The 21,903-nt window shown below is 43.9% G+C and overlaps 1 protein-coding gene across 1 annotated transcript in view; it reads right to left on the bottom strand.

Moving 5' to 3' along the window:
• The window catches only part of ARMC3 (armadillo repeat containing 3), a 204,011-nt gene that overhangs the window by 68,678 nt on the left and 113,430 nt on the right, over nt 1-21,903 (bottom strand). Inside the window, exons 11-15 of the mRNA XM_074984870.1 lie at nt 21,520-21,695; nt 13,819-14,013; nt 11,066-11,249; nt 4,725-4,877; nt 4,497-4,602 (exon numbers count right to left, since the gene is read on the bottom strand). Of these exons, the coding sequence (XP_074840971.1) occupies nt 4,497-4,602; nt 4,725-4,877; nt 11,066-11,249; nt 13,819-14,013; nt 21,520-21,695 (814 nt within the window). The remainder of the gene's footprint in view (nt 1-4,496; nt 4,603-4,724; nt 4,878-11,065; nt 11,250-13,818; nt 14,014-21,519; nt 21,696-21,903) is intronic.

Raw genomic sequence — 21,903 nt, 5'->3', positions numbered from 1 at the left:
TCCATCACCTGATATCATCTTAAGGCAGTACATGATTGCCTGTTCTGAAAGCTATTAGGCACTAGATGTCAAATGAGCTTTTTTAAAAATAAATTTAGAGTGGTGCATTTTTCAGTTTTCAATCAAAGTTACTGCTTCAGAGCCAATTTATTAGCGCAATTTTACAGACATTTTTGGTAAAAATGCCAAATTAATTTAAGTTATATTCCATCATAATGTGGTTATACACTGAGGCTACATATACATTACAGAGATCTTTCAAAAGAAGCTCTTTTGGAAGATCTCTTCCAGAAGAGCTTCTTTCGAAAGACTGCATTCACACACAAAAAAGCAGACCAAAAGAGCAATCTGGTCTTTCGAAAGACAGTGTCCACACAGCCCCTGCTCTGTCAAAAGAACAGGCCAAGGATCAAAAAATCAGGCCCCATGAGAAATTTCCATCCTACGCTGCTCTTTCCAAAAGAGGGCCTGGGGAACATCTACACACATTTTCTTTTGAAAGAAACTTTTGAAAGGGGGCGCTCTTCCTGAAATGAGAAGGGAAGAGCAATTTCAAAAGGAGTACCACATTCTTTCACTTTACTTTTGAAAGAACAATTTTTGTATGTAGACACTCCATGGGGTCTTTTGAAAGAGCCCCCTTTTTTCGAAATATTTTTTGAAAGAACTTGCTAGTGTAGACATAGCTTGACCGAACTGCTTGGGATATAGGCTCTTCTTTCCTTCTGCTCTGAAAAGCATCTATAAGAACAATAAAACCAAACTGAAACAGAAAAATGATCAGGACAGGGACTAACCATGTTTGTTTTGTACAGTGCACAGCAGAATGGAGTCTTTGGGTGCAAATATAATAACAACAATAACTGCTAAACCAAACAAAAAACTCTACTTTTAAAAAGAATAGCACCACAAGAAATAATTAATTCACTCTGATTGTCACTAGGGGTCAGTATTAAGACATATTACCTTCCTATAAATCAGCTAGTGAAATTCTGCTATAACCTCCTCTTTCAGGAGTACAAACTTCAGTTACAAGAGAGACAAACTAAGAAAATCAATAAATTCTTTTGTATTATAAACAATTACACATCACTCAGAAGATACCTTGGCAATTTGTATGAACACTCCACAATAGTTAAGTATTTTATTATGTATTATGTACATTGATACTTCTACATGAATTCTAAAAGATTACTTCACATAGTAAAAACTCTTTTAATCTAACTTGTACGAGTCAGGATCAATGTATGATTTGACTGAGAAAAGGCTTTTTTAAAATTTTCCCCTCTCTCATAGCTTCTACCATCAGGCACTTCCTAGGATTCTTTATTTTAAAAAACCATACAAAATACAACATATTAAAAATCAAATATATGTATAATATAGTGTTATGCTTTTAGCATTTAATTGGTGTGTGAGGCAGGGTACTAGCTGGGCTACTGAGGAGGACAAGCATTCTAAATATAGACAAATATAAACAAACAGGTTATTTAACATTTCTTCCCTTGACAGTTATGCATTGTTAAGTAATTGTAATCCATAGTGGATTATAATCACTGGATATTAAGTACACTTCTTTAAAAACAGTGATCAGGTTCTCAACAGAGGATAGGTTCCTTTTGTTGCTATTTATAAAGGTTTGTCCAGATACAGTGGTTCAGTGATTGTGCTTGACCAGCAGACCAATGAATTTCAACAGAGACTTGATCCAATGCTCACTATAATTAATGGTGGAACTCCCCTTGACTTCAGAGGGCACTGGATCAGGCACTAAATGAGCCTTGTGGACAAGCAATAAGTTCCTGACCTGGACCTTATAGTTTAAGATACAGATCCTGCAAATACGTATACATGTAAATGAAGAGGTACTTGGATACCACGGTGATAGAGGCCATACAGTTATGTAGATGGATAAAATTTTTATCTACATGAGTAGCTCCACTAAATTCAAATCAAAGTTAAAATTAAAACTCTTTTATCTAGTAACCTTGCTCTTCTTGAGATGACATTTTGTGATTTTCCAGAATCCTGATGTATTATTTAGAAGATCACCGATAGATCAGTAGTGGTCACCTGGACTTGTGTTCTGTCACACAAGCAAACAGGTATGTATAACAAATCTCTTCAGCCCTTGATGAAGTGTCAATAATCTGTTTTCCTCTGTTCTCCCCAAATAAATATTTAGCCAAAAATCCTATATTTTTCACTGACAAACTATGAAAAAATACACATTTCAAAGGCTTCCCCTCACTCCTGATTTTTGTGGACCAGGTGAATCTTAAATCTATTTAAGAGCTTATTTCATCCTAAATGCTAATTCCAGTTGATGCCTAAAATAAAAATGTAACTAGCAATACTAAGACAGCTATAACAATTATATGGATGCAGAAACACATTCAAAATACAAGAGCTAGTCAGATTAGTTTATGCCTTACTAGCCAGTATATTTAATATATTTAAGCCCACACTACCTCCTAATGTACCAATCTACTTTTAGTAACTGTCTACAGCATGGTTAGATTATCCCATAAAATGAAAGGCAGTGAGATATAGCTATATATTGAAAGGTCAAAATAAGAATAAAGCCAGATAAAATGTAATTCAAAAATGAGTTGTCCAGCATGGAATTATTTCTTTTATGTCCAATAGATGGCAGTGATGTTATAAAATAGTAGCAAAACTGCTAAAATACAAGGTCTAAACCAACCCCCTCACCCCAGTGAACTAAGAGCCCCCCACACTCCCCCTAATACACACAATCACTAGTATATTTTTGGATGTTTCATAATTTATATTAGTGAGGTATTATGTATTTCATGGAGCTGGGACATTTTATAAATAGACAAATTTCATAGGCTATTTTGTGAAATTTAATTGACTATGGCATTTTAGTGGTCTAGTAACTGTATGGAACTTCATAGTTATACAAATCAGTATTATGTATTGTAGTAAGGTGTTTATTGGTTGAATCACTTGACTTCTGGCCCCTTGCTTCACTAACAGAGGTTCCTGAGTCTTCAAGAAAATGTAGTAAGGCAACCCACACCCTCCTTCTCCACTAGGTCTCAGTCCAGGACCCTTTGTGATGAAGAGCCAGGACTTCCCCAGCAGAAAATCTAATTTACTACCCTGGCTAGTTCTTCCTTTGTCCTGTCAGCACAAGGCTTGGTTCCATAGTCCAAACTCAAATCTATGGTGGCTCAACCCAAGTAGCATCCCTTGTGGACCTCTTGCTGTGTTCTGACACATTCTCAGGTCCTTTGGTCAGAGTAGACATAAGCTTGAAGAGGCCTGAACCCAAAATGTCTTGATAGTTAAATCACACAGTTCTTCAATGGCTGGATGTTCCTTCAGGAGTGCCATGTAGAGAAGGCAGAGTGCCCATTTGCCCTCTTCTGAGTTTCACACCACATTACAATTTTATAAATAGGGACAACCCTAAGGCAGTCTCGATGGGCTACAGCTACCTCAACATATGCTCCAGCTCCCCTGCATAGCCACCACTCCCAGAGCTGTTTGGTGTGTGGTCCCTATAGTCCAAACAATCTGTCATGGCTCAGATAAAATAGCACCCTATTGTGGACCTTTTGGAGAATCTTGCTTCAGACCCTCTGGGCAGGGCAGACATAAGATTGGAGGGGCTTAACTGTAGAATGTCTCTATAGTTCACTCACTGCTGGGTGCTCTCGGGTCTCCTTGGCAGTCTCCCTCAGTCAGGGATGCAGTTCTTCCCTAGTAGCTACATCTTTTTAATTTAGCCCCTATGCTCTTCTTGTCACACAAAAATGTATTATGTTGCTGTTAGCTTCATGATTTACCATTCCGAGGCTTATAAGGAACTAATATATAAACAATAAAATGGTTCTATTCTCATTAGTCCTGCTTGTGACTGAAATTTTCTCAACATCATTATACAGCAAATTCACATAGTTTTAAAGATATGTCTGCATTCCCATTAAATGTACTTACTTTCAGTGGTTTACAAATGAGACAAAAACCAAAAACAATACTCAAAACAATAACAAACAAAGACTATTTTAGCATTAATATAGATTACAATATTGCAGGCAGGAATTATTTTCACCAACACATGTAAGGTTGGGGCAGAAAAGTGAATTTAAGCCCATTTTACATTCTTCTCATCCTTGATCTACCCATGGATGAGGTCAGCCAAAGGCTGGCTAGGAGCTCAAAGAACTGTTTCTGCAGCTGGACACCGCTACAGTGGAGGGATGTCTTGATCATATCCCTTACACTGGGGACTGATGGAGGCAGCACAAAACTGCTATACCAGCTCATCACCATCTAGAGTCCCCTGACACTGCATCAGATTAAAGTCTGGCCTCTTGACTGCAATACTGAGCTTCTCTTTATAAATGTGTACACCTCCCACTGACATTGACTAGAGATCAAGGACACCAACAAGAGAATTTTTAAAAAATCAAAATAAGTCTAGATTAGTATTGTACATAGTTATTTATCAACCACATCCTTACCTTGCATTGCTAGAACTGGCTGTTGTCAGATTAGCCAGAGCTATGGTAGCAGCTTCTTTTACCTCTTCGTTGTCACTGCTTAGCAACTGAACTAGCTGGGGAATCCCTTTAAAAATAATTGTACATACATCACTTTAAAGAACCCAGGGGACACTGTAAAATGATAATATGATCCTTATGAATTTGTGCTTAATGGAGCTAATTCCATCTACACCCCAATTCACTCACCTTGACTTCCAAACGCATCTTTGCTAGCTAAATTCTCGCACATAGCAGAAATAGCTTGAGAAGCAGCAGCTCTGATGCCATCATTGTCAGTTCCCAAGAGGGTTACTAGGCACTTTTCAACTTCTTCTTCATGCAAAATTTTTCTATTTTCAGCTTCACACAAAGTAAACAAAAATAGGATTAATCTTCATAGAAATATGCTTGCAAATGAGAAAAAATATATTGGTTTGATCTCAGCCATTTGTTCCTTGCTTTTGATACAAATCAGAATCTAAAATGAGAAGGCCTGCACCTATCTTCCTCCCTCAAAATCTACAACTCTAGCTCCTGGCTTCTCAACTGTCACCTCTCCTGGGCAGAGACCCACATCAAAAGGCAAGGGAGCTAAAAATGGTGCATTTTAATCACCAGCTTTAAACACAAATAGCCAAAATCAGTAAAAAGTCTGTTCTCTGGTAAGCTTAAAATCATATAACAACAGCTCAGTGATTCAGTATTCACATTTTCTCTTATTACAGTCATACTCATTAAGGGAGACATTATTCCCTCAATTAATGCTATTAGAAGTCATGTACATGGAATTTAAAGGCAAATATGTCAGTAAAAGAATGACTAACCTGTGTATTTGATGGATCCCATACCAGTCACAGTATTATACGGACAAACAAAAGGCAGATAAAAATGTGCATTTAGATTCTGTGCAGCAACTCATAATTCTTCTTTAAAATACATCTTTAAAGAAAATGTCAAAAGATTTAAGGTTCAGTCTTGTCCCACGCTGTATTGATGTGCCTGGACTACTGGAAAGAGAGCCTAGGACAGGGATGGCCAACCTGTGGCTCTCGAGCCGCATGCAGCTCTTTGAACAATGAAATTAAGTTCCTGCTTGGAACCATGAGCCAGGAGCGCCATCCACCACTTTGCACACATGTGCCAGCACTTGGTGGGAGAAGTGCATGGCGTCACTCCAGTGAGTCACCCACAGCAAGTTTGAGCAAGGGACTGGAGATGCCTGTCTCTGGGGGAATGGAGGGGGATTGGGTTAGAGCAGGAGACTGGAGATGCCTGGCTCTGTGGGATGGGGAGGGCACTGAGCCATGTATTATATATTGTTATCTACCTATCTATTGATAGCTCTTTGCACTCTATCTACGTGGCTCTTAGCATTCTGTTCACATGGCTCATTGCACTCGTTTCATGTCTCTCTTAGTCCCCAACTGGTTGGCCACTCCTGGCCTAAGAAGTTTCTTCCTATTATATAAGAAGCAGCACAGGATCTTTCCACAGCACTCACGAGTTCTGGCCAATAACCCTGAAGGCCTCACCTATCCCAAAATAGGTGTGGTCTCAAGTTCAGAGGGCATGTCCAGCTCTCTCCTTTTACTGAGCTAGTCTGCTGCTGTCAACAGCCCTGTTTAGAGTAATAATAAAGCACAAAGGGGTGCATTCTCCCTGACTGGCAGGACTTTGTAGCAAAGGAAACAGGTTAGTATGGTTGTAGCTCTTCATCACTCTAATTACCAGGGCTGAAAGCAAACAAAATAATTAAACATGTGCCTAACCCATGTTTGTAAGTAGTCTCATTGGCTGCAATGGGGCTAATTATGCACTTAAAGTTATGCACATGGGGTAAAATTTTCAAAAGCTGATAAGTAATTCAAGAAGGCAACTACTATGGACTTTCAAAAGGACAGATACATAAATCACTTACCCACTTTTGACATTTTTGCCACTATTATATAAATACTTTGCTGAATCATGGACTAGCCTACCTGGTCTAACTGAAAAAAGACCATTTAATATTATTTAAAATATTTAAATGCATTTTATAAATTTATTCTTTAATGTTTAAAATTATTCTTCTAAATTAAAACTGAATTTTTGTGATGACTTTGGTTGAACTAAAAAAAAGTGCTCAATTTGAGCATAAAACTAATGAGAACCAGATATTAAATTAAGCCCTGTTACTGAAGAAATGGCTCAATTAATACATATTACATGGCTAGCTGTTTTTTTTTCTTTTCCAACCAGTGTCTATATATTTTAGACTCATCAAAACTACATAAACTAAACCACAAAGTACAATGCACACAAACTCAAGTATTGGGAGAATTTTAAGCAAGAACAGAAAGAAACCTGGCATAGCATTGATGTGTAACAGCCAACTCTCTCAAGAGGGCATTATGGGATTACAGACTGATTTGACAAGTAATAGACTGTTTCTGACCTGTTGCTTGCCAAACTAGTCTGTAATCCCTAATAATGCTCTCTAGGGGGTCTTCTTGCTTCAGCAATTTGTTTGGAAATAGCAAAACCATCACAGCTATACAAAATGTATGTATTTTAAGTGCTATTCTTATTTTTCCAAACAGCATGTGTAATTAAAGATGGACTTTTTTTCATATAAGAACATTAATAATCTGCCATAGTTCCTTTAAACTACAGGATACCTCTCCTGTCAGGGGCAGCAGCCTAACTCTTGCTGTCCCTGACAGGAGAGGTTTCCTGCTCCTGTCAGGGGTGGCAGCTGCAAGTCAGTCTGCTGCCCCTGACAAGAGCAGTTTCCCAGCTCTAGTTGGGGTGGCAGCCTGATTCTTGGATGCCACCCCTGACATAAGCAGTTTCCCAGTTCCCAGAGTTGTGGGAAGTGGCTGCCCCAGTTCCCAACTCCCCTCTACTGCCTGGAGCCAGGAAACTGACCAAGGCTCCTGCCCTGGTTAATTTCCTGAGTCTGGCAAGTAGTGGGAAGATGGGAACCAGGCTGCCCCCTGGTTCCCAGCTCCCCACCACTCTGGGAGCCAGGAAACTGACCAGCTCTGGTGGGCTGCTCAGTTTCTCAGCTCATGCAAGCCCAGTGGAGCTGGGAACCAGGCGACAGCCTTGCTCCTGTCTCCCCTTGACTTGTGCGAAAATTTGAGTTATGCGGGGGTTGCAAGAATGCAACCCTCATGTAACTTGAAAGTTTACTGTACTAAATACAGACATTTAAAGTGTATTAGAAAGAATTAGAAATAATCTAGAACAGCAGATGTTGAGCTGGCTTTATTGTATACTACAGTGCTTAAAGAAAATTATGAAATTTTAAATTTCATTTTCCAATAGTATTCTAAGGACAAATATTTCTGACTGACATCATCATCATTACTTGTAGTGATAAACCTCTTGACCCTGAAATTATTTGATCTAATGCTTCCTAGAGTAATTCTTCTCAGGCAGACAGCAGATTCTGGATGCACAACATCAGTTTTTGAGCATTGAGCCCGCCATGAACTAACTCTTGTTATTTATTTGCCTGTTTTCTACTTCTCCATCTTTCCCCAAAACTAGGAACAAGGAGCCAAATACAATATTGTCTTACACCTTTTGTAATCATTTATACCAAAACAAAATAGGGCAAAATGGGTGAAAATACTACGAAGTTACAATTACAGCATATTAAATCCATTTTGTTCTCATTTTCACTTATATAAATGACTGCCTTACTTGTGAGATAACAGTGAATCAAGGTCAAAGCTTACAAATCATAACTCTGAAGGTAAAAAAATAAAAGCTCTGCAAAGGAAACATTATTGAATTCAGAACTTTGTGGCACAAGAAAGCAATCTTTAATAGCACAGTGATTAAACTGCTAGTTCGGCCCTATACAGGATGCACTTCCTAAAACTGGCACTCTTTGGACCAGCAACGTCCATGGTCTGACTCCTGGCTCAGAGAGTCCAGGAAGTTAGGGGCAGGAGGGCCAGCTGGGATGGCTGGGGGCAGTGCAGACCAATGTCAGAGCTGAACCCCAGCAGCTCTACAGACGTGCGGGGCTGGAGCCAGAGCCCTGTGGCAGCCCCGCCAGTGCAAGGCTGGAGTTGGAGACCTGAGGAAGCCCCACCAGTGCAGGGCAGGGCAACAGCCATATCCCCCCACAGGAGCACAGGGTCAGGGACACAGCAGCCCGCAGAGCATGGGGCCAGGGCCGTCAACAGGGGACCTCCCCTGGTGCAACAAATCTTCTTGATTGGGACTGGTCAGGTTGTGACCATGCCAGGCCGGGGAGGTGAAAACTGTACAGTATAAACAGAGCACTGAACTAAAAATGCTGTCCAAATGTTAATAAAATATTTGTGCCACCTAAGTTGCTTTGTTCATACAGTGTAACCCTTTTGTGACATCTTTCTCAATAAAGAAAAGCTAAGGCATCCTTTTTTGAAGGATGATGTGCAAAATAAAAAGAAGTTTTTACTAGCATCATACCCATAAGGAAAAAAGTAATTTCACTGACAGCTGCCAACATTACTTATTTCACAAACTGATAGTTTTATAGCTAAATGTTGCAGTCAAAAATTAGATACATGTACCATCATGAAAGAAGTACAATCTTCCTTTTTAATGCAAAACCATTATATTAAAATAACTTTATTTAGGATGTACCACCCAGCCTTATTCCTATGAGCAGATGGGAATAAGGGAACTTCGAAGTAGGCGGGGTCCTTTCGAAAAGGGGCCCCTTCTGGATGAGCCATGCGGCGGCGAGCCGTGTCAATTTCGAAGTGCCGTGGCCGCCCGCACACTAATGACGCGCTGAATATGTATTTCAGCGCTTCATTAGTAAACTTTGAAATGGCCATTTGCATGGCCATTTCAAAGTTTGGGGCTAGTGTAGACATGGCCTATGTCCATTAACTCCCAAGGTTATGCTTGTGGTTTCCCCTAGGATGTCAGATAAACATCCTAGTTTTATTCAATTCTTTTTGGGGGAGATTTGACAGATATTGCAATCCCAGGCAGTATCTTTGGGGACTTCTGTATTACATTTAAGAAAGCATTACATAGTATTGTGTTCTACTCCATAGAAGAGAGTTACCACATCTCCTACAGGAATTAAAATTGTAAGACAGGAATCAGCAACCTATCCAAGGTGGAATGCCAAAATTTGACCTTTGGACCTCTATGTATGGTCCAAATGCTGGTGATACTTTTTAAGGTCACTAATGGTCCTACTTACAACAGTTTCCTTGATAAATAAAAATGTAGAACTTTACCATTTAAGAGGTGGTTGGTAGCATTAGCTGGTCTTTTGTTAATTTGCAGGCAGCATGGCTTTGAGCAAGCTCCCGATCGCATCAGGGAGGAGGGACTGAGCTGCGTTCCCACCTCATGTATGGATGAAAATCAGCTCACGTACCACTCTAGTCACCCGTGCCAGGAGTTGCTGAACGCTGCTGTAAGGGGTGATTGCTCCTGAGATTCTGAACAACTCCAGAAAAGTTCCACCTCTGCGGTAGTGTGTGAATGCTGGTTCAAGATGGATTTTCCAGAGAGTAAGAGAAAAAAAAAGGGCTTTTAGTATCAAAATATGAGCTTGAATTGACACAATGCCTTTATTTTGTTTCAGCAAATAAATAGAACCCTTCTGAATGGGATGGGGTCCCTGCTGGACAGAAGATCCTGTCTGCTGGGTCAGAAAGACCTTGTGAGTTTAAACTCAACCTTTTATACCAAAAATCTTTTCATTGTTGATCTCTGGAGACCCAGTTTGAACTAGTATATGCCAGCCCTACTAGGGACTGATGTTTTTCTGGAGGTGTTTACAATCTAAGTGATTGACCTTACTCACCCCACACCATATTTCATTCCTAGAGAAGCAGCAGTAACTTTCCACTCCCATCATCAGAGGGATTTCCACATGTAGACTTATTTAAACAGCACCCTTAATGGGCAACAGCAATGAATATATTCTGCATAATTCTGAAGTCAACAGTGAATTGAAAAACAACTGTCTGTAAAAACAGGAACTATGATATAAATAATTATAAAAAGATAAGAAAAAAAAATAAATCTAATTTCACAGGGATTATTAATCCATGCAGACCATTTAAAACCCCCTTGTGTCCATGCAACAGGAATTTACATCCTAGCGTTCCTGACATTTAGATGAGCAGCTGTAGGTTTAGGAAAGAAAACTAGCCCAATTATTGTTATTCAGGTTTAACCACTGTCAATGAGAAGTATTTCCTGGCAAACAACACTTGTGTTATAGGTATCTGAAATTATTAAATAAAAGATAAAGGCCCAAGTTTTCAGAGGCTAAGATTCCCCTTTTGGGAACATTTGCTACAGACATATTACCATACAAATAAACTCAAGAAAAATCTTAGCACTTTCTATATCTAACTTAGTAACTATTTGCTATTTTAGCCACTAAGATTTGGAAATGTAGTTCATTTTTGGACATATTTCTTCCTAGTGCAATTAGTATTCTCATTCAGGGAAGTGATCCTCAGGCTGTCTGAAAATTCACCCCATAGAATTTCCATAAAAATATGAGCACAGAACTTTAAAAATTAACATACGATCATACGCTGCTTTAGCAATTGCCTTTGCTGAATTCTTCTGAATATCAGGAATGGTAGACATTTCTGCAAATGACAGTAGCTTTTTAAGGCCTCCTGTCTGCTGAATTAGTTGCATAGTATCCACATCCTCAAGACAATTTGCCACCACTGCAAGAGCTTCCACATGAAGATCATTAAATTCCTAGTAAGAAAAAATAAAGTCTTATAATGAAGACTAAAATATCAACTTTTCAACCTTCAAGGGTAATTTTCATGATTAATTACTGCACATTCTGGTACCAAATGAAATCAATTGTGCAGCTTTTAAAAATAATTTGATACGTTCCACAACCTGTATTAGTATGGAGACTAGCTTGGTTAAAGTTATTAAAAAAAAAATTGAAAGACTCACATTGACTTTGATGGGCTCTGGATCAGGTCATTAAAGAGAATCTGATACCTTAAGATTTTGAACAGCTTGAGCATATACTAAGCCTCATAATACTCCAACAAACAGGAACAGTGGGTACCAACAAGCAGGGGGAGGCAAAGCCCATCCAAGCTGCCTTCATGGCCCTGCCCACACTCCATGCCCAGGCCCTCTCCTGCTTCATGCTACATTCTGCTGCTGGGGCAGAAGAGACCCAGTGATAGGACCCGGGGGTGCAGGAGAGAATCAGAGGGGGTCTGAAAAGGAGTTTGGATAAAGGAGGGAGTTGTGACTTGGTGCAGGATATTAGGGTGCAGGGTCCAGGATGGGGTATGAGTTCAGGAGAGGATTCTGGCCTAGGGGAGCGGCTTTAGAGGGGGAACAAGGTCTGAGAGGGAGTTGGGGTGCAGTGTCAGAAGCAGTCTCTGGCCAAGAGGAGACTACCTAAGTAGCTCCCAGAGAGCAGCACTCTGAGGCAGGTATCCCTGCCTGCCAGCAGCCCCAGATTCTCTCCACAGGGACAGAGGAGAACTTCCTGCTCTCTGAGCTCCTGTTGGCTAGAAACTAACCCTGCTGATGCGGCCCCATGCAAAATTTCTCAACTGCTATGGCCTGGAAATCTGCCAATGGGAGCTGAGACTTCTGCTGCACTGCCATGCCCCCAGCAAAATCTCTCAGCTCCCTTTGGCCAGTTGGAGCTCAGAGATTTTACTGGGAGCCAGGGCACCACTTGAAACTGGCCAGTAGGAGCAGAGAGATTTTGCTGGGGGGCAGGGGAAACACTTGAAACTCTCCTCCCACCACACCCATAGAAGACAGCCACGGGGTGGACTAAAAGGCTTGGTGGCCTGGATCTGGCCCACAGGCCATATCTTGCTTGCCCCTGTCATACAGTCTAGCTGCTGAGGCTGAAGTGTGACCTGTTGCCATCTTATTCTGTAATTTGAGTTTCTGTCTTAATGTCATCACCTTTTTTCCCTTCATATCTTGTTAGCCACTGTCTGCATCACTTGCTTTTCTTTTTGGTGCCATAATTAAGGCTGGGTGTTTCTTTAGTGGCCTTAATGTGGCTGTGAGGGAGCTCTGAGAAAGTGTGAGCGTGCTGTACCATGTCCTCAGGAGGGTGAGGCATGGCACAGCAAAGTGGTGCAGGACAAACCACGAAAAAGTGAAACCATAAACCACAAATAGCCAGGCCTTCCTGTACTCAATTTACAGATGGTTAAAACTCAGGCAGTGAGTGCTCAAGTGGGTGTTCCAGATCCCAAAGCCAGAGCTACTGCTAGCAATAAGCAGACTAAGCAATTACTTAGGACCTCAGATAGCTCAAGGGAACCCCTCATTCACTTGTTTATTATGTGTTGGGAGGGGGAATTATTCCTGCTTAGGGCCTCCAGTATGATAGTATCACTACTGCCTGGAGCAAATAAGTACCCACTTCATGAATGGAACCTGGAATCACTGATGTTTAGATTAAATTAAGGGAACAAGATTAGCTCAGAAACAGCACAGTAGGACTGGATAAAACATAGAAAATGGAAAACTTCAGATAAAATTTAAAAATGTGAATTCTTCCCCTATTTGAAATACACTGAAAAATTTGCAGTAGATTGCCAAGGATGTCATTTTAAAGAGTGTTAACAAAAACAAAACAATAAAACAATAAAAACAGCGTAAAAACTAGTGATTCTCCAACTCACTCATCAGGTATAGCTGTAGAAAAGTGATCTTCCAATTACTTTTTAGATATGGTGAGATCTTATTTTAATCTAAAACATACTAAGATGATAGGCTGAGAAACAAAACCAAATCTGCTTTCAAGACGATGGTTAATATGAGAGAAACCCTTTCTTCACTTTTCCATCTCTCCCCATACTATTGATCAGTACCACAGCTATGACAAAAACTACGTAAGATGCTGCTCTTTTCGGGCCCCACTCTGCCATCCATATGTTGAGTACCTTATTCATGAGTGACCCTTTGATTTCACATACTATATTAAAGCCGTATTCCTTGGAATTATTATTAGTTCGATTTAAAAAATGTAAAAGATATTTATTTTGTTCATACTTTCCAAAGAAATAACATGAATAACATTTTCTTCTGAATTTGATTGACTGTCAAATTTGTCAACTCATTTGTATAATCAAACAGAAATAAAATAACACACGCATACTAACAGAACTTGTCAAAAAGAATCTTTCTCTCCACAGCAACAAATTTTAAATAATGAAGCTTCATCTCTTTAGCATGATGCATGGATGAAGGTTGGACACAGAATACCTGAAAAACCCTTTAAGTTTACATTTAGAGTTGAACTCATATTTCCAGTAAACTGTACCTTAGTTTCCAGTATCTTAAAGAGATGATCTAGTCCTTGGTTTTCTCTCAGTATTATTCTGGTTTCTCTGTCATTGCTAATTACTGTGAAGGTTTTGAGAGCTAACAGTTGAACAACTGGATACTCAGATTTCAGCAGTTCCAGCAAGGGTGGAATTGCATTTAGTTCACGAACTGCAGCACGGCTTTGAAAATCCTGCAGTGAAATACTAAACTTAGTAAGTGTTAAAACAAAATCTAATAGTATCTTGATGCTTGAAGAAAGAAACTCTGGTTTCAAACATATACTAACGAGCTAATATTTTGCAACTTTTAATTCTGAAGTTTTCGTTCCATTTGGGTTAAAAATAGAAATTGAAACAAGTATTCTACAAAGCATTATTCAAAGACAATCCAAAGAATTTTGCATTATTAAAGTATAAATTACAATGTCTAGTTATGGTTGAGGAGGCTGAAAATGTTGATGCTTACCTCAGTTCATATATAGATTTTTGGAAAAGCTTGATGAAATTTAGTTTAATTATCTCAAGTTATCTTATTGACAAAAAAGAGACTTTTCCATACTTTGAGGCATTTGTTTGATTTCTTCTTTTACACTTCAAGTAACTCAGAGAACTTGTTTTGTTTAATATTGCAACCTTTTCATGTATATATGGCTCAAGGAAGAATTTATACTATTCCATATTAAAAATGATAAAGAACTAAAGTAGTTACAATGTGTTTATAATAGCTTATTTCACCTCTTCAGTGTGTTACTTTTTTCATCTATTTAAGCAAGTACCTGGCACAATTATCCAGAAATACCCTGCAAACAAGTCAGTAAGACAGCAAGAGAGGAGAAACAGCAAAACATGATTCAGAATAAAAACATGTTGACCATAGCTACACTAGAGCGTTTTGTCGACAAAACCCATGAGCATCCACACTACAAATGTGTTCTGTTGACAGTAAATTGACAGAACACGGCACTTTCATCAACAGATTTCTGCCACTTCCCCACGAGGCAGACGCCTTCCTCAACAGAATCTTTCTACAAAATAGCTGTGTGGACACTCCACGGAAGGAGGGAGCTTTCGTCAACAGGTAAGTCCTCCATGATGCTGGACTACTGGCCGGGGAGTACCCTGTCCACTGCAATCACAGTCCTATGCTCCCCGCCTCTTGCCACTCTTCAAGGTGCAGGGAGCCACGAAAACTCCATGGCAGGAAGCTGAGAGTTTGGAAGCAGCAGAGGCACCACCAATGCTCCCCTATGTCCTCACAGCCACTCCGTGAGACCCAAGCTTCTCCCAATGGCTGAAAGACAGCCATCCCGAGACCCCCCAGGGCCCTCAGGGGAGCAGTCTGAGGGGTCCCAGGACTCACCCAGGGGCACCAAATGCCAAGCCCCATTCTAGACCAGGCTGGAGCTGCAGGACCTCCTGAGCTTCTGGGTCGAGGAGGCTATCCTCCTCAACCCCTTTAAAAAGAGGCACAATGCCCTGGGATATGCCCACCTTGCTGCAGCCCTGACCCACCAAGGACATCCCTCCTGCACCTTGGAGTAGGTGCAGGCCAAGGTCAAGGAACTGAAGTACGTGTACCTCTGGGTCTGGGACACACGGCGCAGGCCAAGGGCAGGACTGGCCACCTGCCCATTCTATGCCAAGCTCCACCACTCCTGGGGCAAGAACAGTTCCCCCAGCTCAGCAGCCATTGACTCAGCAGAGGAGGCTGCCCCGTCACCACCAGAGCCAGAGCAGGAGCAGCCAGGAACCCTGCCAGAGGCACAACGAGAGCCCGAGTCAGACCCCAATTACAGCCAGGGCACGCTGTTCATCACCCTGAACTCGGCCCCCCCCAGGGAGGCAATTTCCAGGCATCTCTGAACCTCTTTGAGGGACCCTCTGGTTAGCAGCCTACGGATCACACAACCCATGGCATGGGGGGTGGGTGCAGACGGGGCATTCTGTGAGCCTCGCCAGGCCAGCTCAGGCAGGACCCCACTCTGTAGTCCCAGCATGTGCAACCATGTGCAAAGTAGCATGTGCCATCCAGACCCAGAAGACAGACCCTGGTCATGGCCTCCAGACTGCTTCCAGCCCCACGGAGGCCACACGAGCCCCAAGGCCCCAGAATGGGGTGGGGCCGCCTAGCCTGCCATGGCTGGGAGCAGACTAGCCACAAGGGCAATGGCCTGACCCCAGATACACCACTGAGAAGTGCGGCTCTTGACTCACAGGCATGCGCACAGGTTTCAGTACCTGCCCCCTTGGACAGCACCATGAGGCACATGCATGTGGGGAGACCTTGGAGAGGGCCACACTGCACCCAGCTATGCACCCTCTGTAGCCAGACACACACCCCCATGGGCCACTAGCCCATCGGACAAGAGGGTGCAGCAGTCAGCCTGGTCCCCAAGGTACCGTGGAGTCCCTGTGCGGCAGGAGCTGACATGCAGGGCACACATGCCTGTCCTCCCGGGACATCCCTGTCCCTCGGCCCAAGGGTGGGGCTGCTGCTCACGGTGGGTGGGAGGCAGCGTGGCAGGAATGACAAACCGTCTCTCCTCCCTCTCCCTTACAGCTGCACTGTCTGAGGGCTGGGCAAGCCCCACCTTGCAGCTGGGGCCCGCCAGCTTCATCCCAGGACCTGAAATGGCTAACCCCAGAGTGGTGCTTGAGAGAGCCAGCACCCCACCACCACAGGGGCCATCATTGACCCTATGAGGATATCCTGTAGGCCTACACAGCTGCCCTCAGGAGGCAGACAGACATCCTGGAGCAGCAGCTGTGGGAGGACTGTGAGTGGCAAACACGGGCCTGGAACCAATTGATGTCCTGCCTAGATGCCATCTCTGGCATTTGGCAGGACCATTTGGCCTGCTGCCTCCACTCCTCCTGCTGCTTCCCTTGCCCCTGCCCCGACCCCTGCTGGCCATCCACCCAGGGGTGTTGGAGCTGGCACAGTGACTGATGCCCCCAGACCTCCCTGCCATGCCAGCCCTCCTTGCTCCCCCAGCCTCCCCTGCCCCCAGGCCCTCCCTACTCGCCCCACCGAGCCCAACCCAACCACAGCCCCACCCCACCTGTATCTTCCTGTGCTCCCCGCCCTAAGCCAGCCACAAGGGAGACCCCGAACCCATGGCAGGAGAGGACGTTCCCCACCCTCTGTCCCAAGACCACTCCTCTGAATTCTAATGGCCTGCATCCCATCCCAACCCCACTTCTCTCCCCCCCCTGCACCACCGGATATAGTTAACCTTAGTTAAAGAAGTTTGGATTGGATATGTGGACTGTAAGATGGATAGAAAACTGAGTTGATGGATGGGACCAACAGGTAGTGGTCAATGGCTCAATGTCTGGCTGGCGGTCGGTTTCAAGCGGAGTGCCCCAAGAATCAGTCCTAGGGCCAGTATTGTTCAACATCTTTATTAATGACCCGGATGAGGGGATGGATTGCACCCTCAGCAAATTTGCAAATGACACTGAGCTAGGAGGTCAGGTAGATACATTGGAGCGTAGGGATAGGGTCCAGAGTGACCTAGACAAACTGGAGGATTGGGCCAAAAGAAATTTGATGAGGTTCATCAAGGACAAGTGTAGAGTCCTGCACTTGGGATGGAAGAATCCCAAGCACTGTTAAGGCTGGGGACTGACTGGCTAAGCAGAAAAGGACCCGGGGATTACAGTGGATGAGAGGCTGAATATCAGTCAACAATGTGCCCTCGTAGCCAGAAAGGCTAATGGCATTTTGGGGTGCATTAGGAGAAATGTTTCCAGCAGATCTAGAGAAGTTATTATTCCTCTCTACTCAGCACTGGTGGGGCCACATCTGGAGTATTGCGTCCAGCTCTGGGCCCCTTGGTATAAAAACGAAATATACGCATTGGAGCAGATTCAGCAGAAGACAACAAAAATTATTAAGGGGCTGGAGCACATGACCTATGAAGAGAGGCTGAGAGATTTGGGCTTCTTTAGTTTGCAGAAGAGAAGACTAAGGGGTGATTTGATAGCAGTCTTCAACTTCCTGAAACGAGGCTCTAAAGAGGATGGATAAAGACTGTTCTCAGTGGTGACAGACGGCAGAATAAGGAGCAATGGTCTGAAGTAACAGAGGGAAAGGTGTAGGTTGGACATTAGGAAAACCTATTTCACTGGGAGGTTAGTGAAGCACTGGAACGTGTTACCAAGGCTACGTCTACACGTGAAGCCAACATCGAAATAGGCTATTTCGATGAATAACGTCTACACGTCCTCCAGGGCTGGCAACGTCGATGTTCAACTTCGACGTTGTGCGGCACCACATCGAAATAGGCGCTGCGAGGGTACGTCTACACGCCAAAGTAGCACACATCGAAATAAGGGTGCCAGGCACAGATGCAGACAGGGTCACAGGGTGGACTCAACAGCAAGCCGCTCCCTTAAAGGGACCCTCCCAGACACAGTTGCACTAAACAACACAAGATACACAGAGCCGACAACTGGTTGCAGACCCTGTGCCTGCAGCATGGATCCCCAGCTGCCACAACAGCAGCCAGAAGCCCTGGGCTAAGGGCTGCTGCCCACGGTGACCATAGAGCCCCGCAGGGGCTGGAGAGAGAGCATCTCTCAACCCCCCAGCTGATGGCCGCCATGGAGGACCCGGCAATTTCGACGTTGCGGGACGCGGATCGTCTACACGGTCCCTACTTCGACGTTGAACGTCGAAGTAGGGCGCTATTCCGATCCCCTCATGAGGTTAGCAACTTCGACGTCTCGCCGCCTAACGTCGAAGTTAACTTCGAAATAGCGCCCGACGCGTGTAGCCGCGACGGGCGCTATTTCGAAGTTAGTGCCGCTACTTCGAAGTAGCGTGCACGTGTAGACACAGCTCAAGACAGGTGGTGGAATCTCCATCCCTAGAGGTTTTTAAGTCCCGGCCTGACATAGTCATGACTGGGATGATCTAGTTGGGGGTTGTTCCTGCTTTAGGCAGGGGGCTGGACTAGATCATCTCCTGAAGTCCCTTTCAGCCCTAGAATTCTATGATTCTATGAACCTTTTTTACACATTGTATATAGTTCATTATGATGTTTCTTTTATACATTTTTCAGTAAAAAGTTATATGTTCACCACCCACACCTCTCTCTGTACTGGGAAGAGGTCAAGCAGGTATGATGGGGTGAAGGGAGGGGCTGTGGTGGGGATGGTGTAGGGCTGTGGGCCCAAAGACCCCCCTGGGGGTGACCTGGGGATGGTCATTGGGGGCTGCAGGAGAAGCTCTCCCTCAGGGCCTTGTGGATCTACAGCCCATCCTGATGGGCTTGACGGATGGGAGCTGCACCCAGCTGTTCGTAACCATGGCTGGAGTCCACCACTACATCCCAGGAGGAAGGCCTCCCCTTTCCACTCCACTATGTTGTGGAGAGGACAGCAGGCCCCCACAACTTGGGGGACATTGTGCTCCCTCACATCCAGGTGAGTAAGGAAGCACCTAAAGCAGACCTTTATATGGCCACAGGCACATTCTGCCAGGGTCCGTGCCCCGTTAAGGCAGGCATTAAAGAGTTCATGGTTTGGGTCCACTTAGCCAGTGTAGGGTCTCATGATCCAGGACATGAGAGGGTAGGCAAAACCCCCACCATGCACAGCGGCATGTCCACGTCCTCGACTGCCAACTCCCAGCCTCTATCGTCCGTCACACGCTGGATCTGTGGAACAAGAGGGTGTCGTGTGCTCGGCCTGACCACCTGATGTATATGTTGAGGAACTGTCCACAGCGGTCAGCCAGGGCCTGCAGCCAGATGGAGTGGTATCCCTTGCGATTGATGTACTGTTCCATGCTGTGGTCCAGGGCATGGATGGGGATGTGGGTACCGCCAACCACTCTGAAGCAGTTCAGGAACCCGAGGGTGGTGAAACCAGACATGACTGCATTCAGGCCTGTGATGCAGATGACCCTCCGGAGCAGGCTGTCACTACCTACAAGGGGAGGAGACCAAATACACATGTAAGGGAATGAGAGAGGGTGTCCCTGGGCCCCAGCAGGATCCTTTACCCCCTCCTGTTCCTCTTCCCTCCCAGGCACTCAGGGCATCCCTGCCACATGAGGCTGCCCCCCTGGCAGTGGGTCTGTGTGAGGGTGGCATAGTATGGTCCTCCAGGGGCGAGTCTTCCCCCACTCCCCAGCCCCACCCTTCGCATCCCCAATCCCACTCCCTGAGGGTTGCCCTTGGATGAGAACCCCCACTTCGCCTCATGTATGGCCTGCAGCCAGAGAGTGCCGTACTTGCACAAGGACAGCCCTGATGATGGAAACGTGCCCAGACGATGCAAACATGCGAAACTGGTTCCTGATGGAGTGGCAGCTGTCCAGAGTGGTGAGCTTCCACAGACTGATGGCAAACCTCTTCTCCGTGGGGATTGTGGGCTGCAGATGGGTGACCTCCCTCTAGAGGGCTGGGGGTGAGCGCCAGGCGCAGATCTCCAGAAAGGCGCCCTTCCTCTTTCTGAAGATCTGGAGCCACTGCCGGTCGTTCCACTGCCCCATGACCACCAGTTGGAACTGGTGCTCTACCTCCATACCTGCCTGATCACCTAGGAGGTGGGCATGGGGGGGGCGGAGCGTGGGCCTCTTTGGTCCTGATGTCAGGCATAACGCCGCAGAGGAGTTGGAGGATGGCCGTGATCAGGGTAATCAGCAGCTCAAGGAACTGTAAGTAGGTCCAGCACAAGCCTGGGGGCTGCTCTGGCATCATGGCTATCTGGAAAGCACAAACTCTCACAGAAACCATGTGAGCCCTGCAGTAGCTATGCTGTCTCTCAACAAGGTTGGCAAGCCTCAGCATGGGCGGGGAACATGGGTGGGAGAAGTCCCTTTAAGGGCATGCCTGGCCAAGTCTCCTGGAAGTGCTTGCTGGCCATGTGACCCTGTGTGACAAGGTTCCAGTGCCTGTTCTGTCCAGAGAGCGGCTGGGCTGCGTGGCCATGCTCTTTTGACAGAAGGGATTGCTTTTTTGATCCACTTTTGTGTGTGGATGTGCTCTGTTGACAGAAGTTTTGTTGGAAATTCTCTTCTGACAGTAACTTCTGTCAACAGATCACTCTAGTGTAGACATAGCCATTCTGATGCCCCAAAAAAGAGACATGAATTGAATTCATTACTGACTTGATTTGCTTAGCCTCTGGAAATAAGTACTATACAACTATACCAGTTCTTTTGATAAGCAGTATATGGGTGACGGTAGTCCTGATTTTTAAAATAGTCAATTACAGTCCCTTCCTTCATTATGGAAAAAATATCTGTCAATAGTTTTCACTTATATTTGGCAAAAAGTTCAAAATCATTGCTGTGGACTTGTTTGCATGAATAAGGCAAGATGCCATTTTTAACCACCCTATTTGTGCTGTTTTGAATAGACAGACATTTCTATAACCCTCAGTAGGGGATAAAGACTTGCCACATGAAAAACATGATTTTTATTTAATTAAACATCTTTTTTGTCTGAGTCCAATCTTGCTCACACTGGTATAAATCAAGAAAAACTGAGTTGAAGTCAAAAAAGATATAGTAAGGTAAAACTACAGCTGAAACTAAGATGTGCCTCAATCCTTTGGAGATTAAGTTCTTTTTAAATAAACTCATAAATTGTAGATATTACAGGAACAGAACAAGAGATTTTAAAGTGATTGATCTCTAGAAAAGAAATAAAAATGCAATGCTTATCTGTCTCTGTAATTACCTGTACGAGGTGATAGATGCATTCAACAGAGTTCTTCTTAACATCAGGATCAGGGCTACTTAACAATCTGATAAGTGGTTCTAGTCCACCTTGCTCAAATATTTGCACTTTACTGGTATATTCAACTGCCATATGTGCTAGGCAAAGACTGGCAAACTCATGGACAACTATATCTTCTAAAGAGAGAAAATAAAATTAGGTTTTGTTCAACAGACTATATGCTCATTCATCCAGTTGGTTAAAATATTACTTGAAAGTCAATAAGCATTAGTTGTTAATCTTACCTTACTTTGCTATAAACATGCTGTTCAATCTACATAACATCATAATACTTAGTAAATTTCTGAATTGTGGCTATAAAAGCACCAGGTCAATCATTTATCT

Source organism: Carettochelys insculpta, chromosome 2 (assembly GCF_033958435.1).
Source record: "Carettochelys insculpta isolate YL-2023 chromosome 2, ASM3395843v1, whole genome shotgun sequence".
NCBI classification, from domain to species: Eukaryota; Metazoa; Chordata; order Testudines; family Carettochelyidae; genus Carettochelys; species Carettochelys insculpta.
The sequence above is the reverse complement of the archived record's forward strand: the minus strand, read 5'-3'. Positions and strand labels throughout refer to the sequence as shown.